This window comes from Tachypleus tridentatus, chromosome 6 (genome assembly GCF_004210375.1).
Source record: "Tachypleus tridentatus isolate NWPU-2018 chromosome 6, ASM421037v1, whole genome shotgun sequence".
Classification (NCBI taxonomy): Eukaryota; Metazoa; Arthropoda; class Merostomata; order Xiphosura; family Limulidae; genus Tachypleus; species Tachypleus tridentatus.
Window position 1 is genome coordinate 127,322,708 of NC_134830.1, and position 26,939 is coordinate 127,349,646.

The 26,939-nt window shown below is 36.9% G+C and overlaps 1 protein-coding gene across 8 annotated transcripts in view; it reads left to right on the top strand.

Moving 5' to 3' along the window:
* The first annotated feature begins 640 nt into the window (after nucleotides 1-640).
* LOC143253615 (transmembrane protein 230-like) overlaps nucleotides 641-26,939 on the top strand; it is a 32,576-nt gene continuing 6,277 nt past the window's right edge. Inside the window, exons 1-3 of one of the 8 annotated variants that reach the window (XM_076507740.1) lie at nucleotides 641-829; nucleotides 4,449-4,592; nucleotides 25,681-25,803. In XM_076507740.1, coding sequence (XP_076363855.1) covers nucleotides 4,509-4,592; nucleotides 25,681-25,803 — 207 coding nt within the window. In that variant the 5' untranslated portion in view covers nucleotides 641-829; nucleotides 4,449-4,508. Of the gene's footprint in view, nucleotides 830-2,767; nucleotides 3,209-4,448; nucleotides 4,593-25,680; nucleotides 25,804-26,939 lie in introns of those variants that run through there. The other 7 variants (XM_076507739.1, XM_076507741.1, XM_076507734.1 and 4 more) reach the window with 7 other exon arrangements.

Here is a 26,939-nt window from a genome sequence, read left to right on the forward strand (position 1 = left end):
TCATCTGCAAATGATCAAACATCATTTGCATATAGCTAAAACCTTCTAAATATATATCAAACGTGTTTCTGGGTAAAATTTTATATTTTATGATATTTTTTCTATTCTAATTCTATATACATGCAGTCAAACCGAACGACTCCGTAACCATCATGTAAAAATACGAAATAAATTTCAAATTTAATTGAGATTCTTAATTACCTTTTTTCATTCTAGAGAAATTGCACCTTGTAAGAGGAAACTACAGTTGTTTCATCTAAAAAGTTTAAATTCGCAAGTTTCTTCCTCCCTTTTACATATGTTGTTATTCACATAGTAGTGTTATTATATTTACTTCACGAGGATCAGAGCTGATTGTGCGCATTTGCTCTGATCCTTATCAAGACCATTTTCATGTAGGTAAGTAAAGTAACATGAGATGTATAGAACAAACTTTCGCTTCGTTTAATTGGCATGTAGTCCTATTCTTCACAAACACTCCCAGTAGTTTGAGCATTTTATACATATTTTAAGTTGATAATACGTACATAAACATCCTACAATATTTTTACAATAACTTAAGATTATATTATGTTTGAAATGTCTAGTAATTAGGTGGCCTGTATTTTACTTTTTGTGTATGTATATGTATTTATTCACCAGGGAGAGATGCTTAGGGCTATCACCATCGTGTGTGCAGTACCTGTAAAGTTCACATAATAAGTCATTTTTCTCCAATTTTTATCAAAATAATTTAGGATACTATGTAGTAGTCTATCTGTTAGTGTTTCTGTTTGGGTATTTGTGCATGAAATTGGAGGAAATTGTTCTGGGAACTTTATAAGCTATTGTAAGTAGTGAATTTTGTATGGTTTGTGATTTACTTTGTACTAGTTTTGGTGCTACATTTACCTATATTGGAACTGGATAGTTAATTACAGGTTATACATATGTTTTGTACATTTTTACTGTGTTGTCGGCTGTTGCTGAACTGTTTTTTCCAGTCAGACTCCTTGCATAGATTTTGCCTGTAATATTTTACGTAGTTTATCTATGTGAGTTTCAAGTCGTAGGTTAGTCCTAAAAATTTGGCGGATATAGCAGTCTGAAGGAGCGTTCAGTTCATATATAGATTTGGTTGTTATTTTTTATATTTGGTTAATTTGATGAAAACAACTAGTTGTTTTTGGGTGTGTTAATTTTAATTCTGTACTTTTGGCAATATTCGCTTATTCTGTTTCATTGTGGTTGTAAATTTGTAGCTGCTATGGAGTGTCGAAAGCTTTCTCGAAATCAAAACGGCATGCGACTGCATCCTTTTTGAAATAAAACTATTACAATGGGTTCAGTTAATGGAAGTTTGAATAATTCTGTATTATTTGTGAGATAGTTGTTTACTTTTATATAAAAAATATGTATTCATGTCTGGTTCATGATGTGTTTTAAGTGTGTTTTGCAAATGTTTGAAAGCTTGGGCTTTTTATGTGTTGTTTGCAGCGAGGGGTGTTTTCTTGTTTCGTTATGTCCGTTTTTAAGTGTGGCCAGAGTTGTTTGGGTTCTGTTTTTTTCAGTTAGTTCGAAACAGAAGTTTAGCTTGTGTTTGTATTTTGTTTTTTATTTTGTTTATTTGTGTTTTTATTGCTTGATTTCTTGTTTCCATATATTGCCTTTGTAGTTGTCTTTGCAATGTTTATTAACAAACCTATGCAGCTATTTTTGTTTTTGTAGGTGTTGAATATTCTGTTATAAAGTCTGTGAAAATGATTTTGATTATGTAAACAAACATCAGTGTGCCAGTCTGTTGTTGTATCATCATCTTCTTGTGTTTCAACTGTGTGTTTCGGGAATGTTTTTGTTAGTTTTAGTTATTGTTTTGAGTGTTTGTGCATATGTCACTTTATCTTGCTTGGGTGTTATTAGAAACAGTTGCTTTGTTGGATGTTGTTGATTGTTGTTTCATTACCTTTTGTTATTGAACTTTTATTTCAAATTTTCGTTGTTTTATTTGTTTGTATTTCCACAGCCTTTGTAATTTTCTCTGTTTTGTTATCACAATTTCAGCATTTTGGTTGTTCTTTGTCTTTCTTACATTGTGTTGCATAGTTCTGTCCACCACACCTCTGTGTTTCCTGACATACTGCAGAAACATGTTCAAACCTTTGACAGTGGAACGGCCTGGCATGGCCAAGCGCGTAAGGCGTGTGACTCGTAATCCGAGGGTCGCGGGTTCGCGCCCGCGTCACGCTAAACATGCTCGCCCTCCCAGCCGTGGGGGTGTATAATGTGACGGTCAATCCCACTATTCGTTGGTAAAATAGTAGCCCAAGAGTTGGCGGTGGGTGGTGATGACTAGCTGCCTTCCCTCTAGTCTTACACTGCTAAATTAGGGACGGCTAGCACAGATAGCCCTCGAGTAGCTTTGTGCGAAATTCCAAAACAAACAAACAAACAAACAAAGCTATATTAAGGGCGGCTAGCGCAGATAGCTCTTGTGTAACTTTGCGTGAAAAATTCAAATCGAACACATATACTGATGTTAGCTGGATCCGTTGCTTACTATGCATGATTGTTAGGTCATGGTTGGCCTGATGATCTCTGTTATTGAGGTTACATTAGGTTTCTTGTGTTCAATTTATCTTGTTTTTGTTATCTTAAGCGGATTAGGTGGACCTATATGTCCATTGTTGCTTTTAAATTTTACGTTATGTTAAGCTGGGTATGATTGGTTATTTTATTTTGGAACGTAAAGATATAGATTAAAGATATACTGTTTTACAAATTGTTATGATATTTTCTCATTTTGCTTTCCTTAAGAAATTTGTTCAGAAATACGGAAAATTGGAGATCGTATCAAGTTCAACTATCTCAGTGAGGAAACGGGAATTGGTACCCACGGGTATAATGTTTTTGTTGTAATGCTTGGTGTTCTTAGTAAAGTATCGCACAGCCTCATTTAATTTTCATTTTGTGTTTAAATACTCAGTGTAAACAGCAAGATATTGAGTGGAAATTTTAGCACAGGTAGTTTCCAAGCCATGAAATTCGAGATTGGTCTTTTTTGCTTGACCATGAATCATCATGTGGAGTGTTGTTACTAGTATTAGTAATATTACTGCTTCTGGTACTAGTAATATTACAGTTAGTTACTTTTACTCTATAGTTTTAACATTAATTTCACGCTTGGTTTATAGTTTTAAATTAACTTCTAACTAAGCCTTTCGTGTCTTTGGTAAAGAACTGCATTTACTTGGTTTAATGTTTTTGTTTGTTAGGCCTACTTTAGAAAGTAAATAAGGCCAACACCATAGAAAGAAGCTGAATTAAAAACAAAAACATTTCAAAATTAATAACTATAAAGGCACATTCGTTGTGAACATACTTTAAAGTTTATATTTGTTGGTAGTTGCAAGAGGTTAATTAATATAACATATTACTATAAGATAATTCCAAAGTAAGTTTATGTGCTGGTGGAGTTAATGGTGAAACTTTGTCCAATAATTAGAAATGTTTAGCTGTTGTTTTTGAAAAATACTTTTAATTAATTTTCAGACATCTCAATTAATAGGTGTTGACTATAAGATTTTAATGATTTGAGAAATGAACAGGTTTCAATATTTTAAAAATATGAACTAAAAGTACAAATGTGTGGAATGTTTAGTTAAGAAATTGTTCACACTTAAGAATGAAAGAATGCTTTTAAAAAGTATTACAATGTATATCATTTATAATGATGTGAATCATTTTTCTTTGTAGTTGTCTTTGCATCCTTCAACAGTTAGTATGGAAATTCATGATTTCATTAAAAATGATAAAAAAAAATTTTTTTCTTGAATGCATGAAATTTTCTTTGATAGACATGGAAATGTGAATAATGAGTGAATCTGTGAAATTTGAAAAGTATGTATTTTATTGAAGCAGTTTAGAGGTTTTTTATGTTGTTGCTTTACTAACTAATTCTTGATTAAAACTTAAAAGGCAGATATAAAAATGAGATGTGAGGCATACTTGATCAAGTTTTATTTGTTCAGCCACACAATACTAACAGTGTGTAATGTAATCTTGAAGTATATTTTTCTTTTACAGGTTTTAATCTTACAGAAAGCTTGTTTGTTAACTATATCACTTTAATATAACAACAAAACTATCAAACTGCATTTGTAAATAATTTTTTTTGCTTTATATGATTATGAAAAACTTATTGTATTAAGCACAGGTATATGCAAGTAAAATTTTGATAAATAATTTAATGAAAAGTGATACTGTGTTAGCATTTAACTAACAACATTTACAACATTGTTTCAGTTTCAAAGATCTAACAAATCATTTATTTTTTAAACGTTAAGCATTGCATTAATTTAATGCTAAAATGAAATTTTAAAAAAAGGTAATACTGTACAGGAGGAATGAAAGAATTTTAATCATGTATAAATATGTTTTATAAACAAATTATGCTTGTTGATTATTTACAGATTTTGTTTGTGGTATTCAACAGTCTATGGCTTGAAGTGATTGTCTAAGCTTTGAAAGCAATGAGGAAGAAAAATGTTTCTGGTGGTTCTTCTGTTCGTTATCATAAGCTTTCACGAACAGACAATGATTTTATAGATCTTCAAGTAAGTCTGTAGTATTAGGGAAATTTTGGTGAATTTTTAAATAATGAAAATAAACAATTTCACACACCTTGAATTCCAGAGATATAAATTAGTAGATTCACTCTGTAAGTTCAGTTATTTATTGTTACTGAAAACAATTAAAAATCATAGCTAAGAGATCAACCCATCACTCCAAACTAACTTTCCATTGGAACAATGTCAACACAATACTAGGAATTTATAACTTTACTTAGTATCCTGATAGTGCATTATGCCTGTATCAAGGCAATCTAAAATGAAGTCTTAAGAATATCGATCAATGTCACTCTTACATACATGGGTACATATATGAATAAATGCAATGAATGTTTCAAATAGCAAGATGTTAGAAATGAAGTTTGAGCTTATCTATGTACTTATGAAAGTAAAGGAGGGATTTTGTAATGACATTGGTTCAAAATGTGAAATACCATGACTTACAGATTGAGTAGTAAATTTGAGTAGTAGTAGATATTTTACATCATAACATGATATAAAATGGAGTTTACTACTCAATCTGTAATGACATTGGTTGAAAACGTGAAATACCATGACTTACAGATTGAGTAGTAAACTCCATTTTATATCATGTCATGATGTAATTGATAAACTGTATCATTACGTGTAAGATATAATCATAATACAAGAACTAAGGAAACAAGCATTTGTCTATGAATTATCAATGAAATTAGTAATAAGTGCAGATATACTGTGAAATTATTTAAGGAATGCTTGTAACAAAGGTAGCCTATTTATAGAATAATTATTGGTAAAAATTGGTTAGATTAACAGCTAGTTGGAACTATTTTTCAATTTCATTTTCATTAAATGGTAGTACTTTAATATATCAACTGAGTTCAAAGCTGTAATTTTGCCTTGGCTGATAAAAGTTGAGTGATTTCCATTTCTTTCAGTGTAATTTTTTCTTGGTTTTCATATGGGTATGTTCTTTTCCATTTTTTTAGTTTTGATATGGACATGCTGTTTTTTTAGTCTTGAAATCTTTATCTTCTTTTTCAGCTTTGATATGGGCTTTTTTAAGCTCAATTTATTGTAATTTTAAGTGGATTTATGTCTGTGTCACTCAACTCTGGTTGGTTTGTTGGACTAGTATTTCAACAATACACTTTTTTAGTTAATTTTGTCTCAATTTCTTAACTTCTAATTTAAAATTTTGGTAATTTCAAATAATTCATTTTGTTATATTTTTCTAGTTGTTTGAGGAAGGAGGATTCAAGAAAACCTTAATAATCAGACATGATCAAATCTTGTTAGCACTAATAAATATAAATTGAATTAAGATTTGAATTTTAATTTAGAACTAATTTTGTCCTTGATTTGCATCTCATATGTGAGCCCACAATTTGTGGCATTACTTGTAATTTCTCAGAAGAGTCTGATTTATTTTGTTATGTATATTGTGTATTACAATTTCAAATGACCAGAAATTTATTTGAATTTAGAAGTCAATTAAATGTCAATATGTATTAAATTTGATATTTGCCAACAGAATTGGTAAACACAATTTTATTTCTTGATACAAGGATGTTGTGAATACTTATTTGCATATCCTGATTTTTCGGTAGTCACAACCATATCTTAGGTTAATTTATTGCAGGGTGATTTATTAGTTTCACACACTATCCCTGGCCTTGAGTACTGTGGGGAATCACTTTGCCTCAGAAAATACCTTTTTATCCAAAACGTGTAAATTCTCAACACATTTGGCTTCTGCCCACCAGAAACATTTTTCATACACCTATGAATTTATGAAGACTTCAAAAAGGGGCCCAGTGACATAATTGTCTCTGGGACCAGACCTGCCTCTTGACACCCCTACACTATCCTCTGGACTTGCATTGACCTTGAAGGTGTTTTGGATGGTCGAAACACTTGCTTGTCATCTACATACCCTGAGGTTGCGCTTTCATTATTATTTGGATGACTGGCTACTGCTAGCTTGTTTTAAACAGGAGTTAGCCCATCACATTCATCAGCTGCTCCTGGAGATGGCTAAAGTTGGCTGAATAATGAAGCTGAAGAAGTCAGTCTTTCAATTTATCCAATATCTGATCTAATTGAATGGTTATTTTTCAACACTAACCTCAGTTAGACTTTATTTCATGGAGCTTTCAGTTGTTCATAGTGTTACTGCTCACAAGGTTCAATTATTAGGTTGTCCAGAAATAAATGTTGGAATTCTCACGATGACATTTTGAAGCTGAACATTGAGTAACTTATCATTAGTTGGTTGGTTTAATCCAGTGTTTATCACATGCAAGGTGTCTTAATTGTCTGCTGTTTCAACTTTACTTAGAGTTAGTTTTGCAACCCCCAAGGCAGCCTAGACAAGAAAGACTTTTGTCTGATTTTCCTCTACAACTTCAAACTTGGACAAAAAGCTACCAAAACTACACAGAACATCAACTAGGCATTTGGCCATGGATCTGTTACTGAACATGCAGTTCAACATTGATTCCAAAGGTTTGGGCATGGAGATGAAAGTCTTGAAGATCGTAGAAGGAAGCCATTCTTAGATGAAACCACATTAAGGGAAGCAGTTGATACAGATCCTTGCACAACAGTACATGAGCTTGCAAAAGCTAGGCACAAGCAAATCAAGCATTGCCAACCACCTGAGTGAGATTGGAAAGATGAAAAAGTTGAACAAATGGGTTCCACATGAGCTGACTGAAGATCAACAAAATCAGCGTTATGAGTCCTATCAAGGATTAACCTCTAAAAATTGAACAAATTGGGAATTGAGATTCTGCCTCATCCACCTTGTTCCCCAGACCTCTCCCCTACAGATTTTCATTTTTTGAAGCACTTTGACAACTTTTGAACAGCAAATGCTTTCAAAACCAGGCAGCAGCAGAAGAAGCTTTCAGGGAGCTCGTTGATCATAGAAACTCTGATTTCTTCAGTAGCAGCATAAACAGCATCATTACACATTGGCATAAGTGTGTTTAAGCAAATGATATTTACTTTGATTAAAGCATGTTTTGCAACACTGGTTTGTACTCTTCCAAACTTCATAATTCAAAAGTGAAATTTATTTCTAGACAACCTAATACGTTTGGAAATGTGATCTTCCATGACAACTTTTACTTCTTTTTGCCATGCTCCTATATGGGCTTATCTTGACCAGTGGAATCTTGTGCAGGATTCTTTGAAGACTCATTACTATTTCTTCTATCTGAGTCAAAGATCTGGACATTGATGACTTTGGGGTGTTGGTCTGTGGCCAAGAGGTCTTATCATATCAACACCCTTAAGCTTTCATTTGTAAGTTGGACTTTGGTTCATTCTAACACTTTTACAGTGGTTGCTTATTTAAGTCAGCAGGGTGATACTTGTTCTTGATTCCTATGTTTTTATATGTTGGATTTTAATTTTTGGCTGCCAAACAAAATATTCAAATATATCACTGTTATGTTCCAAGTGTTTTCATTCTTGTTGTGGATTGTCTTTCCCTTCCAGACAAAGTCTATCCAACAAAATTGTCTTTCAATTTTTGTTTTCCAGTGGCTTTGCCTTCAGTGGGATATTTCTTACAGAGATCACTTTACTACGTCCCTTAACCACAAATTACCTCTATTTTGGTCTCTGGTTCCTCATTGTCTTGCTCTGGCTGTTGATGCTTTCTGTCAGGATTGGACCTGCTAATATCCATATTTTTATCCTCTCATTTGACTTCTTTACCAGGTTATTTTGATCATTCATATCACTCTGAGTACAAGTTCTTCTGATTGCTCTTTACTGTCTAGCTTCTCCAGTTTCAACTTACCCCTCCACTACCTTTTTCCTTAACTCCTTTTTTTTTTTGTCAGTGTTTCATCCAACTCTTCCTTTTTTCCATCTTCACACTTATTTTCTATCTTGTTCTTGGCGAAAAGATCAGGCTTGTCCTGATGAGTAGCTTCATTTCTGGATCATATGTTTATCAATGTAGAGGAGCAAACGTTTCGACCTTTTTCAGTCATCCTGTATATCTTTCAGTATGGGAAACATTTCCGAAACCTGCTGATACAGTCACCTTTCGGCAGTTTTCTTTATACAGAAATGACAGACTGTGTGATGGACGAGTGGCACTGTTGGTTGATCAGCATGTGCCCACCCCGTCTTTACCACTTAACACACCCTTGAAGGCTATAGCCATCTGTGTTTTCTTGGATCGATCATACCATCACTGTTTGTTCTCCTAACTTGTCACCTGGAAAGACATATGATCAATCAGACCTTGAGGCTCTCATTGAACAGTTTCCGTCTCCATTTTTAATCCTGGGGGACTTCAGTGGACATCATCCCCTCTGGGGAAGTGTTGAAATTGAGAGGAGGGGTCACTATGTAGGGCATATGCTCTCTGATCACAACCTTTCTCTTTTCAATACTGGTTCTTCTACTTATTTCCATGCACCTAGTCAGTCCTTTACTGCTATTGATCTCTCAATTTGCTCCCCTTCATTATTTTCCCATTTTTCATGGAGGTTTGATAATCACGAAACAGTGGTAATTTTCCTATAATCTTGAGAGAGACTGGCCGTGGTCAATGCCATCCGACCAATGTGCCCTGATGGAAGCTGGATCAGGCAAACTGGCCTTCTTTCACTGCTCTCACAGAACTTGATCCTGCCATTGTCTGTAAGCCATCACAAGAAGATCTGTGTGGCAACACTAACTGACTGTATTATACAAGCAGCTGCTCAATGTATTCCTAAACCTTGATGCATTTTCCACTATATCCTCATCCATGGTGGAATCCCGCCTGCCACGTGGCATGGAAGGCTCAAAAATGAGCCTGGGATAGTTTTCATAGATATCCCACACTCTTGACCTACATTGCTTTCCAGTGGGCAAGTGCACATGCTCGATGGGTAGGACGTCAAAGCCAGAAGCAATCTTCAATTAAGTTCACAACCAGCATATCTTCTACCACCAATTCCAAAGTCATATGGACAAGATTCAAAAGGTCAGTGGGCAATATAACTGTTTTCCTCTCCATCTTGCTCTCTGATGGCTAGGAAGTACTTGATACCCAGAGAATCACTGATACTTTAGGTGAAAGCTTTTGCCTGGTATCTAGCACTTCTGCTTCTTCTTTCACTTTCTTAGCCATCAAGACTTGGGTACAGCAAGCACCTCTTTCCTTTCAAGCTGATTGTCTCTATGACTATAATCGTCCCTTTACACTGGTGGAACTCAGACTGGCCCTTCATCGGTCTGGCAGTCCATAGGTTGGACCTGATGATATACACTATGAGATGTTGCAACATTTATTTCCTGCTTCTCTTGCTATTCTTCTGATTGTTTTTAACCGGATCTGGCAGGAGAATGTTTTTCCTGATGCCTGGCAACAGGCTATTGTCCTACCTTTCTCCAAGCCTAGGAAGGATCCCAAGATTCTTTCAAACTACCGCCCAATTGCTGTGATGAGCTGTCTGTGTAAGACCTTAGAGAGGATGGTTAGTGCTCATTTTGTTTGATTCCTTGAATCAATTTCCTCTCACCCACCCAGTGTGGTTTCCGATGATAGAGCTCCACCATGGACCACTTGATTCGACTTGAAACGTCAAGCAGAGAAGCCTTTCTCAAATGACAACATCTTGTATCAATATTCTTTGACATTGAGAAGGCTTATGATACAACATGGAGGTATGGCATTTTGCAAGACCTCCATATATGTGGGTTGCGTGGCCATTTGCCCATTTTTATTAAACATTTTTTAATAGACAGGAGATTCTAAGTTCGTGTGAGTTCGACACTTTTCCATTCTTTTCTACAGGAAATTGGAGTCCCTCAGGGCTGTGTTCTGAGTGTCACACTTTTCAGTGTAAAAATTGCCATCATTGAAGAAATCCCTCTCACTGTTGCAAATGTGTTCTATGTCGATGAGTTTCACATTTCTTGTCAGTCGTCGAACGTGAGGTACATTGAGTGGCAGCTACAGACTGTCCTCAGTTGTTTACTGAAGTGGACCACAGCAAAGGGCTTTACCTTCTCTCTCTCTCTCTAAAACCGTTTTCATGCACTTTTGCCACCAACGGGTATTCACTTTGATTCTGAACTTCATATCAGTGAAGTTGTGCTGCCTGTGGTCTCTGAGACTAAGTTCTTTGGGTTTATCTTTAACCATAAGCTGACCTTTATACCACACATCAAGCAGCTACGGGTTAAGTGGACAAGAGCACTGGACATCCTCCGTGTCCTCTCTTCCACCTCTTGGGGAGCGAATCAATGTTTTATGTTAATGATATATGTAGCTCTTATTCGATCAAAACTCTACTATGGATCACTGGTCTAGGGTTCTGCCAGACCATCGGCCTTAAAGATGCTAGACCCTATTCATCATCAAGGCTTTTCAAACTTTCCCAGTTCACAGCTTACACATAGTCTCATGAACCTTCCTTGCACCTTTGCCGATTCCAACTGTCTTTACTATATGCTTTGAAACTTCGTTCCCTGCCAAAGTATCTCGCCTGGGATTGTGTTTTCCTTCCTTGATGAGCCATGCTTTTTCAGAACAGATGGTCTGCCATTGCTCCTTTTGGCCTTTGTATCCAAGTGCAGTTAGATGAATTGGGTCTGTTTTTGGATAACATTGCTGTATCCACTGGTCAGCCTAACCCACCATGGCTTCTTACAGTCCCTAATTGTGACCTGTCTTTAAGTCATCTGAGAAAAGTAGACACTCCTGATTGGAAATACTGTCTGCCATTTGCTGAACATCTTTCAAACTGCCCTTCCATTCCTTTTTATACATATGGTTTGAAATCAGGTTACTGTGTGGGCTCTGCCATGGTTTGTTGTGGTTTGGTGGTTGCACGCAGAAACCCCTCGACAGCTTCTGTGTTCACTGCTGAGCTGTATGCCATTTCTCTTGCCCTGGATCACATAGAAGCTAAGCAGTACTCGAACTGCACGATTTATATTAACACTCTTAGTTCTCTACTGGCCCTGGAATCACTTCACGTTGGTTCACACTCTGTTCTTGCTGATATTCAAAACCAACTGGCCCAATACTCTTTAACTTCTACTTCTCTTTAGTTTTTCTGGATACCAGGCCACATTGGTATTCTCGGGAATGAGCTCGCCAACCCTGCAGCTAAGTCTATCTGCTCTGGCACTATCATCGCTGTGCCTGTCCCATACATGGACTATGGTCCTGTATTCAAGGCTCGGCTCCGTGCCACCTGGCAGTTGATGTGGAGTGAGCAATGCAACAACAAGCTTTTTCCAAATAAAACCCTATATTGGACTTTGGCTGTCTTGCTTCTGTAAGGATCAGAAAGAGGAAGTTCTTACTAGACTATGCATTGGTCACTGTTTTTAACTCATTGTTTTCTTTTATCTGGAACTGGTGCACCAGTGTGTAGTTTGGGTAACACTCAGATCACAATAAGCCACAATTTACTTTCTTTTCATTGTTACGATTCACAAAGACGGCACCATTTTACAAGTGTTCTGTCCCAAGGTTTTTCCATAACATTAGACAGTTTTATTGGTGATGGTGACACTGTCCACCTTGGTAATGTTTTTAGTTTTTAAAGACCATTAATCTTTTATGCCATTTAAGTTTTTTAATTTATACATTACATTTTTTTTGATGTGGCTCCCTTTTGAAAATCACAGTTCATCTAGTTCGATTTGAAATTAAAAACTGGCCATAACATTAAGTAACTCAAAATCAGGACTGGAAAGGCTGACTTCATGTGGCTGACGGTGGTTTTTGTACTTACCTGTTAGTCTTCCTGGTGAGTTATGATTATTACAGTTACGCTACAGAAAGTTCTTTACAACTTGAATTACTGTAGTTTATCTCTTGACGTTGTGGACTAGATGTAAACATTGGTTTTATGCTATTTATATGTTTTTTTAAACTTTGTTTTACCTTATTTTCCTTTTATGAATTTTACTAAATTTACTTTTAACTTTATATCGAATATTTGGAGCAGATAGCCCAGCTGCTTTGTGCCATAAAACACTAAATCAACCAACCAACCGTCTTCATGGTTGGCTTTCTTCTGGTCATTGGTGATATGATTTAACTTCTCTCAATAATTAGTCTCATTTTCTGGCTTGTTTCATTTGTCCTTCTTACATGGGAGTTTCTTAATGCAAATGCAATTTTCTATCATTGGTTTCTTGGTGCAGGGAATTCCCCTGATCAACCTACTCTACGTTTTTCAAGCATATTTCATCTCTTGACTTTTGATTAGATTTTCGTCAGATATTTGAGCAGTTCTGTCCCATGTCTTTCATTTTCTCTAATCCCACTGGTATTTACCTCTCCTACACTTTACTTGTGGATGTGTTTCTTCTGGATTTCTGCCACAACAGACTGCCCTTTTGAATAGGGATATTAATGTGACCCTGCTGTGCTTCACATTACCTACATTTGAACCACTTTCTCAGTGCTTCTTTTTTCACCTTCTCTTATGTCTTCCTTCCTTCCTTTTTTTGTTTGTTGATGTTGGTTGTTTATTTGCCATCAGTATTTTACATATTCTTTATTCTTCTCCATGTCTTCTTTTTTCTTTCTCACACTTTGATGGATCATGAGGATGACTCCTTCATTTAGTCTTCACACCTTTTTCCTTGTTTGTCCTGATATGGATAGATTTCTATGTCCTGTATATGCTGTTCTTTGTTATCTTGTCTGCAAAGCTTTCTTCTGTGGTATATGTTCCTGCACCCTTTCTTCCTTGGTAATTGTCCTCTGTTCGTGCTCTTCCTCCTTAACCATTTGGGCTTGGCACCTCATTGGTTGGCATATTTCTCTTTATTGTCTTTCTCCTATATGTTGTTCTGAGTGCTTTCTTATGCAATTTGACACCTTACCCCTATATATGTTCATTTCTCATTATTTTCATTGCATTGAGCTTTTCTTCTTCGGGTTATTGTTTTGCACCTATAGCCATTCTAAAATATCAGAATTCAGTGAGACTTTGATTGGGTGAGTTTTTTTTCTTCTTATTTTTCCTTTTCTGGGGTCCTTTTCTCTTTTGTTCATGCTCATTGTTAGGATCACACACTGTGGTAAGTGGTGCCTGATCAAGTTATTTTTTAACTGCTCAAATCTACTCTTTCAAGCCATGTTAACTTGCATGTTATAATTCTATGGCCACATAACACGCTGCACTTGTAGATTTATCCTTACCATACAGTGTGCCCATCTTGGACTGTATCCACCCATGGACTACCTGGGTAAAGAAGAGGAGCACAGCTGTTCTTCCCTGCCATGTCTGATATTGAATGTAGTGTTATGTTCTGCTTCTAAAAAATAGTGTTTTGTGGCCTCCATTACATTGTCTGGGGTATTACCATTCCTCTGGACCACACATTTTACTTCCTCTTTCTCCTCATGGAGTTTGAGAGTCCTTATCACTTTGCAGTTCCAAGCTGCTGGAGTGGTGGACAGTGGAAGCATCACTTTAATATGTTAAGAGAAGTACAAAATAAATAGAAATTATTATAAAACCATTCAGTTGAGAGTAGGGTGGTGGTGTTCTGGTGCTAGATGATGTGACATTCTCCAGTGTGATACATAAAAAAATAATATTGAGATGTCAAAATTGCAGTTCGTTCTTTTTACTGGTCACCCATTGCACTTGGATTCTTCGCTGCTACTTCCCCCTTTTCTTTTTTTTTTTTCCACTTTTGAGTTTCAAGCTTTTGGGGGAGTGAACCATAGAGTATCCTCCTGAATGAGATACACAATATAAAGAATAAAGACTCCAGTTGAGTGTTCTGCAAGTGTAGATGAACATGCCCTCCAATTGGGTGTTCCATTCTGCCCAGGTTTGTCTGAGGGGATGTTGTAGCTTTGGAGTGAGTCAACATGATGATTTGGATCCCTCAGCCTATCCCCATGAAGAAGTTGGTTTTTAACAGTTGAGTTTTGGACTTAAAATTAAATCAGTCAACATGTAGGGTTCACCTTCCTCTTGTTTCAGTTGGGATCTTCATCCTACCCCCACATGGATGTCAGTTCCCAGTAGTTGAGTTTTGAGTTTAGATCAAAACTAATCACATATATCATCACATATTGCTTGTAATTGAGATCTTTCATCCTAACTTGCATGGATGTCGGTTCTCAGCAGTTGAGTTTTGAATTTAGAACTGAATCAATCAACGTAACTCTTTGCACATGTTCAATGTGTCTCTAATTTCTCACTCAATTTGTCTTAAGTGCACTACCCCAGTGTTGTGGTTCAGAGTTGATACACTTGTTGTTTGCTCCGCAAATAGATTGCAGAAATGAATAAGAATTGTTGTGGTGAGTGGGAATAACTACCTTTAGGAAATACATTTTAAGTGTAGGAAAATTATAACATTTTTTGAGAACAAATATGAAGTAGAGGGGAAGAGCCCTCATGTTCTGTTATATTTTGTACATGTACAGTTTTCATATAACATGGTTGGGGAAGTCATCAAATCATTTTGTTTTAATTATCTTTATTCTTTTTTTTTATTTTCTGAAGATAATACCTATTCTGCTTGTGTGCAAGAAGCTTGACAGCTAATGTCCTTCAAAGATAGTTTCAGTGTCATGAGATTACAAACTTATGTATGCTTGAATGAGAATGACTGGTCACTCTGGATAAATTTGATGTTACATATGAATGTTGAATTTAAGAGTCTGGTAGATTATTTCAGTCTGATAAGTTGAAAATATAGAATACAGTAGAAACAACTGTCTCTTGTTTAATAACAGCAAGTACATTCAAACACACACATATTTTTGACATAATGAAGATTATTAATTTTCATCCTTAGTATCTTTGTTTTTTGGACTCATTTATTCACTATCCAGTACCATTTTGTAACAGATACCTTGTTGACCTCCTGTAGAGTAGACCTATACCATCTCTCTTGAAGTGAATGCACCAAAGAGTTTATTATCTCTATAGAATCTACTAGTCAGACTTTATTTGAAATGCTATGCACTTTTTTCTTTTTCTTTTTTTCTTTCTTTTTGTATTCTTATCTAAAAATATTTAACTTAATGGAAAGGGTTTAGAGAAAGGCTACTCAGATGACTCTAGAGGTAGAAAGGTTATCTTATGAAGGTAGGTTAAGATTTCTTATTTTCTCATGATTGTGTTGAAGTTTATAAAATTAACTGGGGGATTGATAAGTTAACTGTAAGTGCATAGGTTGATCGATTGGACTTCATCCATACTGGAGAATTAATGTTTACTATAAATTCTGTTACTCTGTTTGCTTATCTTCACAAAATTTTGCAAGTTTTTATCAAGCATTTCTAGTATATTGTACATAAAAAAATCAGAAATTTTAATGAAGAATTTTTATTAAAGATCTGTCTGTGAATTTGCTTTAGTCAGTCTGAGTGCAAGGTGATATTTATGTTAATAACAAAAATACATCTTATTATCTTTCAGTTTTGATATTTCATTTATGTAATCTTTAGGATCTTCTAAATCTGTATCAAAAGTGTTTTTTTTTCATTGATACTTTATATTTTATTTACTGTAATACTGTACAAGCTTTTAAACAACTTGGTAAGCACCAAAGAAATAATATGGAATTTGTTCTACCCTTTTGTCTTTCCAGAATGTATATATTGTAAAAGAAAATTCTATATATTTATACTAAACAGTCTTAGCCCTGTACCAATTTATGTCTGTTAAACAGCTAACCACCCAGTGTTGTGAGCACACAGCTCAAGTTACAGTGAACAGGATATCGAATTATGTAACCTCTTGCAGCTTGTGTGTATCATTAATACTTTTTATTTAATTTTTTGTTTTCTTATTTACTCTTTCTAACCTTTACATTTTAGTTACTTTCATAATAATATATATAAGAAATACAGAAAAAGCAAAGAAATTTAGTACTTAATTGTGAGTTTGTATATTTTATCCTTGAAGTCTCAATAAAAACTAACCCTAATATTGGTAGGGTTATTTTCTTCAAATAATAAATCTAGAACACAAAATAATGTCCTACACAAAGATTACAATAGCTTATAACTATTATAATTTAACTAGTTTTCTAACAGATTAATAATTCCATTAAGATAATCTTTTTTATCATGTGTGAGGTACACTTGACAATAGCACCATTGAAACCTATATAGAAAATAATTCAAAAGCTATTATCAGAACAAGCTAGCATTATATGCAGTTTAATAAATTAGTCTTCTCTTTCTATTGGATATAAATATGCAACAGTAAACATCAGGGAGAATTACCAACATTTTCTGAAATGCTACCTCCTCCTCCTATGCAAAGCTATTTCAACCTTAATTTACTCCCTAAGCATTGATAAAATTTTTAAGAGTGCACCAGTTTATTATAACCCTTCATTTTACACAATTTCAGCCACATATGCTGATAATACTATGTAATAAAATTTTTACTTTTTCTTATTCATGGGCAGAAAGTGTTATTTCCCAATTGCTTATGCCTAAAGTAAATAGAAAAGACCTGTTTTTCTCTTCAAACTTTGGTTTTGTGACTTGGGTAATGAAATTTTCAAATTTACCCATTTTCCAGAACATTTCAGGTAGATTCAGTGCTGAGTAGCTGATAGAGAATTTTCTTGAACTTACAAGAATTTTCTAGAACTTTCCACAGTAATATATATATATATATATATATATATATATACAGGGGCTCACCACTTTAGTTCTAGCTGCCTAAGTGAACACATAGATCTGATTTTATCAGAGATGGCATCAGGAAGCTGCAAGCATTCTGCTATGTATGTGGCCAATTTATCAAGACAAGAGCAAAAAGTACTTTGTGAAAGAGGAATACAACAGCATCAAGACCTTGCTAGAAGCCTTGAAGTATGATGAGAATGGCTAGGAGGTTATCGAAGACTTCAAAATGGTGGCATTCCTGATGGGTTTCTAAGGTGGATTTACCAAGTTTCCTTGTTATCTTTGCCTTTGGGACGGCAGGGACATTGCAGCGCACTACAACAAGAAGCGCTGGCCACAACAGACCAAGTTCTCTATCGGAAGGCACAATGTCAAGTGTGAGCCACTAGTGGACCTCCAGAAGGTGTTTCCACCATTATACATGAAATTGGGTCTTATGAAACAATTTGTCACAACTCTTGATAAGGAGTCTGCAGCCTTCAAATACATTCAAGACTTTTTCCCTAAGTTGTCTGAGGCAAAGGTCAAAGCTGGTGTCTTCATTGAACCACAAATGAAGAAGATCCTGGAGTGCACAGAATTCCCCAAGAAGCTCAGTGAGAAGGAAAAAAACAACTTGGAGCAGCTTTGTTGCAGTGGTTTGGGGCTTGGGCAATCACAAGGCCAAAAATTATGTGGAACTGTTTGAGACTTTGGTGAAGAAATATGGCAAAATGAGCTGCAGGATGTCCCTGAAAGTCCATATCTTTGATGATCATCTTGATAAATTCAAAGAGAACATGGGAGCATACTCAGAGAAGCAAGTGAGCACTTCCACCAAGATATACTGGACTTTGAATGCTGCTACCAAGGAGCATATAACAAAAACATGATGGGAGACTATTTAGGGGCTGATACATGACCCCTCGGTGTGGATTACTGTACGTGGTGAGGGGACCTCCCAGGGAAGGTTTTGTTCTGTCTGGTTACCTTCTCTGGGATCTAAACATCCACTCCACGTGTTTGCCGTGCGTGGCGACCCATGAAGGGGAGGAGAGGATCCTGGTGGTTGAGGGGTCCAACCCTAACATACCAATTTGGCCTTGAATTCCTGTAGACAGGCAGCCTTTGGGTGGCTCCCCTTGGGTCGGTCGGCTGATCCACTTGGCTAGAGTCAACCAAGTACCAGTGTTGGAAGTTCTCAACGGGTGTTGTGGATATTGTGCCTGATGCTGGTGTTTGGGTATAGTGCTCACGAAACACTGGCATTGCTGCATTGTCCTTGCATGACTTTGTAGTGTGTCCCCTTGTAGGGCTCCATGGTGGGTGGGGTCAGTGGGTACTGAAATTTTTCTTTTTTCCTATGGATCCTCCTTCAAAAAATTTAAATAAAATAGTGAAAAAACAGTCAGTGGGTAAGTGACCATGTCTTGAAGACTCTGAACAGCAATCTTCAACATCTGTAACACATGTACCTCATTTTCTTATATTACATTCTCTTTCGGAAAAACCTTTAGGACAATTGTCCCCCTTTTTTTATTCAGAAGGGACTAGAGGGACTTGCTGGCTCTCCAAAGTCAGTAAAGAAGCTTTGATTTGGAAACATCCACATCCCAACACAGTGAACTCCTCTTGAATTCAAAGGCAATTGGGGATATATCTATTGAGGTTACACCTCATGCTACTTTGAATTCATCACGAGGAGTTATTGTTGAGAGGGATTTGAAGAACGTCCCCGAGTCAGAGATTCTCGCTGGTCTCTCCACTCAAGGAGTTTCTGCAGTGAGGTACATCTCCACTCGCAAAGATGGAGTTACACTGCCAACAAATACCCTCGTTTTGACATTTACTTCATCACATGCACCTGCCACCATCAAGGCAGGTTATCTCATTTGCAGGTACGGCCATACATTCCAAACCCTCTCCGATGTTTCCAATGTCAGAGATTCGGCCACTCAAAGACATCATTTCGTGGTTCCCTGACATGTGCTCATTTTGGGGACAAGGACCATGTTGCCTATGAATGTGACATGGACTCACATTGCATCAACTGCAATGGTTCTCACCCCTCCTACTTTTGTTCTTGCCCAAAATGGTTGGAGGAAAAAGAGGTGCAGCATTTGAAAACTACTCTTTAACATTAGTTATCCTGAGACTCGGAAATTGCTGCCCACCACTCCATCTCGGACATATGCTGCTGCACTTCATTCCACAACTACAGTGGGAGTGCAGACAGATCTCTCTGTGCTTCCAAGGGAATCGTTTTCAAAACAAATGAAAAGCCTTTTGACCTCCATGGTTAAAAAGGTTGATGAATCGACTTCCACACCCATCTCTGTTCCTCCCATACATTCCAACAAACCTCAAGATCCACATCTTTCAGTTTCAAATACAGGCATTTCTTCTGATACATCTTTTTCTCCCACCCCAAGAGGCAAAACAGTCATTCATTCTCATCCTCAGTCACTGGAATCCCATTCCAATAACAAAGACCTGCCAACTCGACCCAGGGCAGGTTCCATGGAGGTTGATAGACCTCCTTCAAATAAGGACAGTAAGGAAAAAAGACATGGTCGTAAACAGAAGGGTTCTCCAGCCACTTCACCTACTCGTCATTAAAAATGGCCACTTTGATACAATGGAACTGTCGAGGTTTACGTTCTAATCTGGATGATATCAAAACACTGATTGCTTCCTGTTTGTCTTTCCTTACAAGAAACATTTCTCAAACCTGCTGATACAGTCACCATTTGGCAGTTTTCTCTGTACAGAAATGACAGGTTGTGTGATGGACGAGTACATGGAGGGGTGGCACTGTTGGTTGATCAGCATGTGCCCACCCTGTCTTTGTCACTCAACACACCCTTGGAGGCCATAGCCATCCGTGTTTCCTTGGGTCATACCATCACTGTTTGTTCTCCTAACCTGTCACCTGGAGGGACATATGATCAATCAGACCTTGATGCTCTCGTTGAACAGTTGCTGTCTCCATTTCTAATCCTGGGGGACTTTAATGGACATCATCCTCTCTGGGGAAGTGCTGTTATTGATGGGAGGGGTCGCTCTGTAGAGCGTATACTCTCTGATCACAATCTTTCTCTTTTCAATACTGGTTCTTCCACTTATTTTCATGCACCTAGTCAGTCCTTTACCGCTATTGATCTCTCGGTTTGCTCCCCTTTATTATTCTCCCATTTTTCATGGAGGGTTGACAGTAATTCACCAAGCAGTGATCATTTTCCTATCCTTTTGAGAGAGACTGGCCGTGGTCGATGCCACCCTACCCACGTGCCCCGGTGGAAGCTGGATCAGGTAGACTGGTCCAGTTTCACTGCTCTCGCAGAACTTGATCCTGCCATTGTAAATGAGCCATCAATAGACGACTGTGTGGCAGCAGTAACTGGCTGTATTATACAAGCAGCTGCTCAGTGTATTCCTAAAACCTCAACACGTTTTCCACGAAATCCTCGTCCGTGGTGGAATCCTGCTTGCCACTTAGCACGGAAGGCTCAAAAACGAGCCTGGGATACTTTTCGTAGATATCCCACACTCTTGAACTGCATCACTTTCCAGTGGGCCCATGCACATGCTCGATGGGTAAGACTTTAAGGCCAGAAGGAATCTTGGATTAAGTGCACAACCAGCATATCTTCTACCACCAGTTCCAAAGTCAAATGGGATAAGATTTGAAAGGTCAGTGGGCACTACAATTCTGTCCCCCTCTCCATCTTACTCTCTGATAGTCAAGAGGTAGCTGATGTCAGAAACATAGCCGATACTCTAGGTGAAAGCTTTTGCTGGGTATCAAGCACTTCTGCTTGTTCCTCCACCTTCTTGGCCATCAAGACTTGGGCAGAGTGTTCACCTCTTTCCTTTCAAACTGACTGTCTCTTTGACTACAATTGTCCCTTTACACTGGTGGAACTGAAAATGGCCCCTCATCGGTCTGCCAGTACATCTGTTGGAACTCATGATGTTCATTATAACATGCTGCACCATCTATCTCCTGCTTCTCTTAATGTCTTTCTGATTGTCTTTAACCGGATCTGGCAGGAGAATGTTTTTCCTGATGCCTGGCGCCAGGCTATTATTTTACCTTTCTCTAAGCCAGGGAAAGATCCCAAGATACTTTCAAACTACCGTCCAATTGCTTTGACGTGCTGTCTCTGTAAGACTTTAGAAAGGATGGTTAATGCTCGTCTTGTTTGGTTCCTCGAATCAAACAGCCTCCTCTCGCCCACCCAGTGTGGGTTCCGACAACAGCACTTCACCACAGACCACCTAATTCATCTTGAAATATCAATCAGAGAAGTATTTCTCAAACGCCAACATCTTGTATCAATATTCTTTGACATTGAGAAGGCTTACGACACAACATGGAGGTATGGCGTTTTGCGAGTCCTCTATACATATGGGTTACGTGGCCATTTACCCATGTTTATTGAAAATTTTTTACTGGACTTGAGATTCCAAGTTCGTGTGGGTTCGACACTTTCCCGTTCTTTTGTACAGGAACTTAGAGTCCCTCAAGGCTGTGTTTTGAGTGTCACACTTTTCAGTATAAAGATAAATGCCATCACTGAACAACTCCCTCTCATATTGGGCTATATGTCAACGACTTTCACATCTCATGTCAGTCGTCGAACATGAGATATATTGAGCAGCAACTACAAACTGCCCTCAATCATGTACTGAAGTGGACTATGGCAAATGGCTTTAATTTCTCTCTCTCTAAAACCGTATGGATGCACTTATGCCGCCAACGGGGTATTCACCCTGATCCTGAACTTCATATCGGTGAAGTTTCGCTGCCAGTGGTCCCTGAGACCAAGTTCTTGGGGCTTATCTTTGACCATAAGCTGACCTTTATAGCACACTTAAAGCAGCTTCGGGTCAAATGCACAAGAGCACTGAACATCCTCCGTGTCCTCTCTTCTACCACTTGAGGAGCAGATCGATGTTCAATGTTAAAGGTATATCGTGCTCTTATTCGATCAAAACTCAACTATGGATCAATGGTCTATGGCTCTGCCAGACCCTCGGCCTTAAAGATGCTGGACCCCATTCATCACCAAGGATTCGACTCTGCACTGGGGCTTTCCGTACCGCTCCAGTTCAAAGCTTATACGTTGAATCTCATGAACCTTCTCTGCACCTTCGCCGTTTGCAACTATCTTTACAATATTCTTGAAACTTCATTCCTTAACAAAGCATCCCACCTGGGGATGTGTTTTCCTTCCTCGGTGGGCCGTACTTTTTCAGAACAGACGATCTGCCATTGCTCCATTTGGCCTTCGGATCCGGGCGCAATTGGATGAATTGGGTCTGTCCTTGGATAACATTGCAGATTCCACAGGTCAGCCCATCCCACCATGGCTTATTACAGCCCCCAAATGTTACCTTTCTTTCAGTCATCTGAAAAAGGCGGATACTCCAGATTGGAAGTACCGTCTTTTATTTAATGAACATCTTTCAAACAATCATTCCGTTCCCATTTATACAGATGATTCCAAATCAGATAATTCAGTGGGCTTTGCTATGGTTTGCTGCGGTTCGGTAGTTGCGTGCAGAATCCCCTCTACAGCTTCTGTGTTCACTGCTGAACTGTATGCCATATTGCCCAGGATCATATTGCAGCTGAGCAGTACTCCAACTGCACTATTTATACTGACTCGCTTAGTTCTCTACTGGCCTTGGAATCGCTACACGTTGCCTCACACCCTGTTCTCGCTGATATTCAAAACCAACTGGCCCATTTCTCATTAACTGCTACTTCTATCCAGTTTTTCTGGATACCAGGTATTCACGGGAACGAGCTTGCAGACATGGCAGCTAAATCTATCTGCTCCGGCACTATCACCACTGTGCCTATTCCATACTTGGACTATGGTCTTGTATTCATAGGCTCGGCTCCATACCAGCTGGCAGTCCACTTGGAGTGAGCAACGCGACAACAAGCTTTTTCAAATAAAACCCTATGTTGGGTTTTGTCCATCTAGCTTGCATAGAGTTCGGAAGGAGAAAGTTGTTCTAACTAGACTACGCATTGGTCACAGTTTTTTAACTTATCATTTTCTTTTATCTGGAACTGATGCACTAATGTGTAGTTTGTGTAACACTCAAATCACTATCAGCCACATTTTACTTTCTTGCCATCGTTACAATTCTCAACGACGGCAATATTTTAAACATATTTTTTCCCAAGGTTTATCTGTAACATTGGACAGTGTTATTGGTGATGGTGACACTGTCCACCTTGATAAAGTTTTTAGTGTTTTAATGGCCATTAATCTTTTTAATCTCATTTAAGTGTTGCATATTTATTCATTACACCTTTTTAATTGTGGTTCCTTTTTTACAGTTTCATTCTCTCTAGTTCAATTTGACATTGGAAAATGGCCAGAACATTAAATAACTCGATACCAGGACTGGAAAGGCCAACTTCAGGTGACTAACGCCGAACTATCAGTTTGAACTACTCGTTAGTCGTCCTGGCGAGTTGTTATTACACTTTTGCTGCATGTCATTTGACACTTTTACTACTTTACCTTTTAGTACTGGCCATAATGACACATAATCCGGAACCAGGACTGGAAAGACCAACTTCAGGTGACTGACGGTGATTCTTATACTTACCTGTTAGTCTTCCTGGCGGGTTATGAACATTACCATTCTGTTACAGGAAGTCCTTTACAACTTTGTAGTTGTTATTACACTTTTGCTGCATGTCATTTAACACTTTTATTACTTTACCTTTTAGTACTGGCCATAATGACACATAACCGGGAACCAGGACTGGAAAGACCAACTTCAGGTGACTGACGGTGGTTCTTATACTTACCTGTTAGTCTTCCTGGTGGGTTGTGATCATTACCATTCTGTTACAGGAAGTCCTTTACAACTTTGTAGACTGGATGTCAACATTGGTTTTATGCCATTTTCTGTTTTAATTGCTTTTTTTTTTTTACCTTCATTTACTTTTACAAATTTTACTCCATTTACTTGACTTTTACCTTTTTACTGGACATTTGGCTACTCATTATTACGATTTTGCTATGTGTCTTTTAAAACTTCTATTATTTTACATTTTGATAATGGCTGCTATGAAACATAACCCGGAACCAGGACTGGAAAGGCCAACTTCAGGTGACTGACGGTGGTTCTTGAACTTACCTGTTAGTCTTCCTGGTGGGTTATGATCATTACCATTTTGCTAAAGTACTTTACAACTTCTCTTACTCTGCTTTCTCTCTTAACATTGTAGACTAGGTGTCAACATTGGTTTTATACTTTTTCTGTTTTTCAATGATGTTTTGTTTTACCTTCATTTCCTTTTATGTATTTTACTACATTTACTTTATTTTTACCTTTTTAACGGACGTTTGGCACAGATAGCTCAGCTGCTTTGTGCCATAAAACACTAAATCAATCAATCAAAAACTGATACATGAATGTGATTTACATTAGAGTCGCAAATCTTGAAAAACTACTCACTTCTGAACATTTTTGTGTAACTTTAGTATAAATACATGTGAATTTTGTTCATGTGTTGTTTTATCAGACTTTGTGTAAATGAAAATGTGCAAATTTGCCCGTATTTACATAGAAACTTGGTTAAATTTTTAAATTTTATTATCCAGGTCACAAAAGCAAAGTTTGAAGGGAACTATGGCCATTTTCTGTACTTTTACAATATAAGCAATTAAGAAATAACACATACTATCCAGGAACAAAATTTGTGTTACATAGTGTTATCTTTGTTTTTATGTCGAGTTTACTGACATAACTTGATAACAAAGTTTTTAAATTTAATTTTGAGTATTACTGTAAAACATTGTGACTTGCATGCTTTGACCACCACTCCACTGTATACATAAGTTAAAGGCTTCTGATTTCATTTGATTGTATTCTGGAAAGAAAAGAACAAGAGGACACAAGTTTAAGCTCTGAAGAAAGGCAAGCTAGATACTAGTTAGGACAATTTTTTCTCGCGAAGTGGTCAGCATTAGAAAGGAGTAGCCATCAGCAGTAGTGAAGGATGGCACTCAGGAATAGCCCTTCCCTCTAGACTGTCACTTCAAATTAGGAACAACTGGTGCATATAATTCTCATGTGGCTTTCTGCAAAATTAAATAAAGAAACAAACCAAATTTTAAATAGGACCTACCTGAAAGTTGTACATATAAATTAAAAAGAGGAAACAAATTATATTTTGAAATATAAAGGCTATATTTAAATTTTTACTTTTTCTTAGGGGTAGGTGAGTAGGGACATCTTAAATGCCCAGATAACACTTAGTTATCTGTAATTTTTTTTTGGTAAAAGACATCTCAGTTTTATCCTTTAATTCATTTAGATTTTAGTGTGTATTGAAAGTGAAATTGTGACTAAAAGGGCACAAATTTTTAGAACTGAGGTTTTGAATAACTTTGTGGTCATCTTACTTTTTCTTGTTTCTAGTTTGAAAAACCTAATGTGAAGATTCCTTGGAAAGCCATTTTACTAGCAATGTTTTTATTTGTCATGGGAAGCATCTTAATCATTATTGGCTCTCTTCTACTGACTGGCCAAATTGAAACCAAGGTTTGTAAGGTTATTACTGTTACATTATTATATATAGTGATCTTCATGTTACATTTTGTAGGTATAGTTGAAAGTTTTTGAAGTCATAAGATTTGTGTTTTGGCCTTAAATTGTTATAGTTCATGTGCTTTTGTGTGTTTTTGGAGCTATGACATAAAAATGCTAAATTTAATTATTTTTCTAAAGTTTCTGAAGGTGTATATCTTATTATAGTTCACCTTTAATATTAGGTAATTCAGTTTAGATGATGTACACACTATGATTATCCAGTTTGTGTCCAGCCTTTCAAATCCTTCATATCAACTTAGAGTCAATGAAATCATTTAGTAGAGATATGGTCAACTATTTTATTTATTATTACCTTTAGAAAATACAACAGTTTACTTAATAAGGGTATAGAGCAGTAATTTGCAAAATTATGGTGACCTTAAGATATAGTTAAGCATAAAAAAACTGAAAATTTATATCAATAGCTTCTTTTTTGTCTTAACATTTAGCTCTAAATTGTAAACATGGCCTGCAGGTTAGGGCACTTAACTCACAACCTATGAACCATGGGTAGCTATAATGTGATAGTTATTTCCACTATTCATTGATAAAAGAGTAGCCTGAAATTAGCTGTGTGTGGCATTGACTAGACCTGCCCTCTATTCTGTCACTTTAAAGTAGGTAAACTAGAGCAGAAAATTCTTGTATAAATTTGTGCAAAATTAAAGAAACAAACAAATCAAATTGTAAATAGGGCCTACCTGCAAGTTGTTGTACCTTTAGGAGGTTACGTCTTTGTGTAGAGGGGGAGTACTGTTACTTACAGATGCATGAAGCACCAACAAATATGGTTAAAAGCCTACAGTTAAACGTAAAAATTCTTATATTTGTACGATAAATCCAATGACTATCTTAAAGTTCCACACACATACTTATTTTTAAACCTTTCCATCATTTCAGTTACAAAAAGTCAATACAATAGAATTTTTTTAACTATATAAATTACATAGGGGAGGAAATGATCATGAATCAGAAACAAAAGATGAAAGCTCTTTCTTTTAAAGAGGCTATCATGATTTCTCATCCGTGATACAGCTATGTACTAACATAACATCAGACAACAAGAAGATCATATGTAATATACTAAA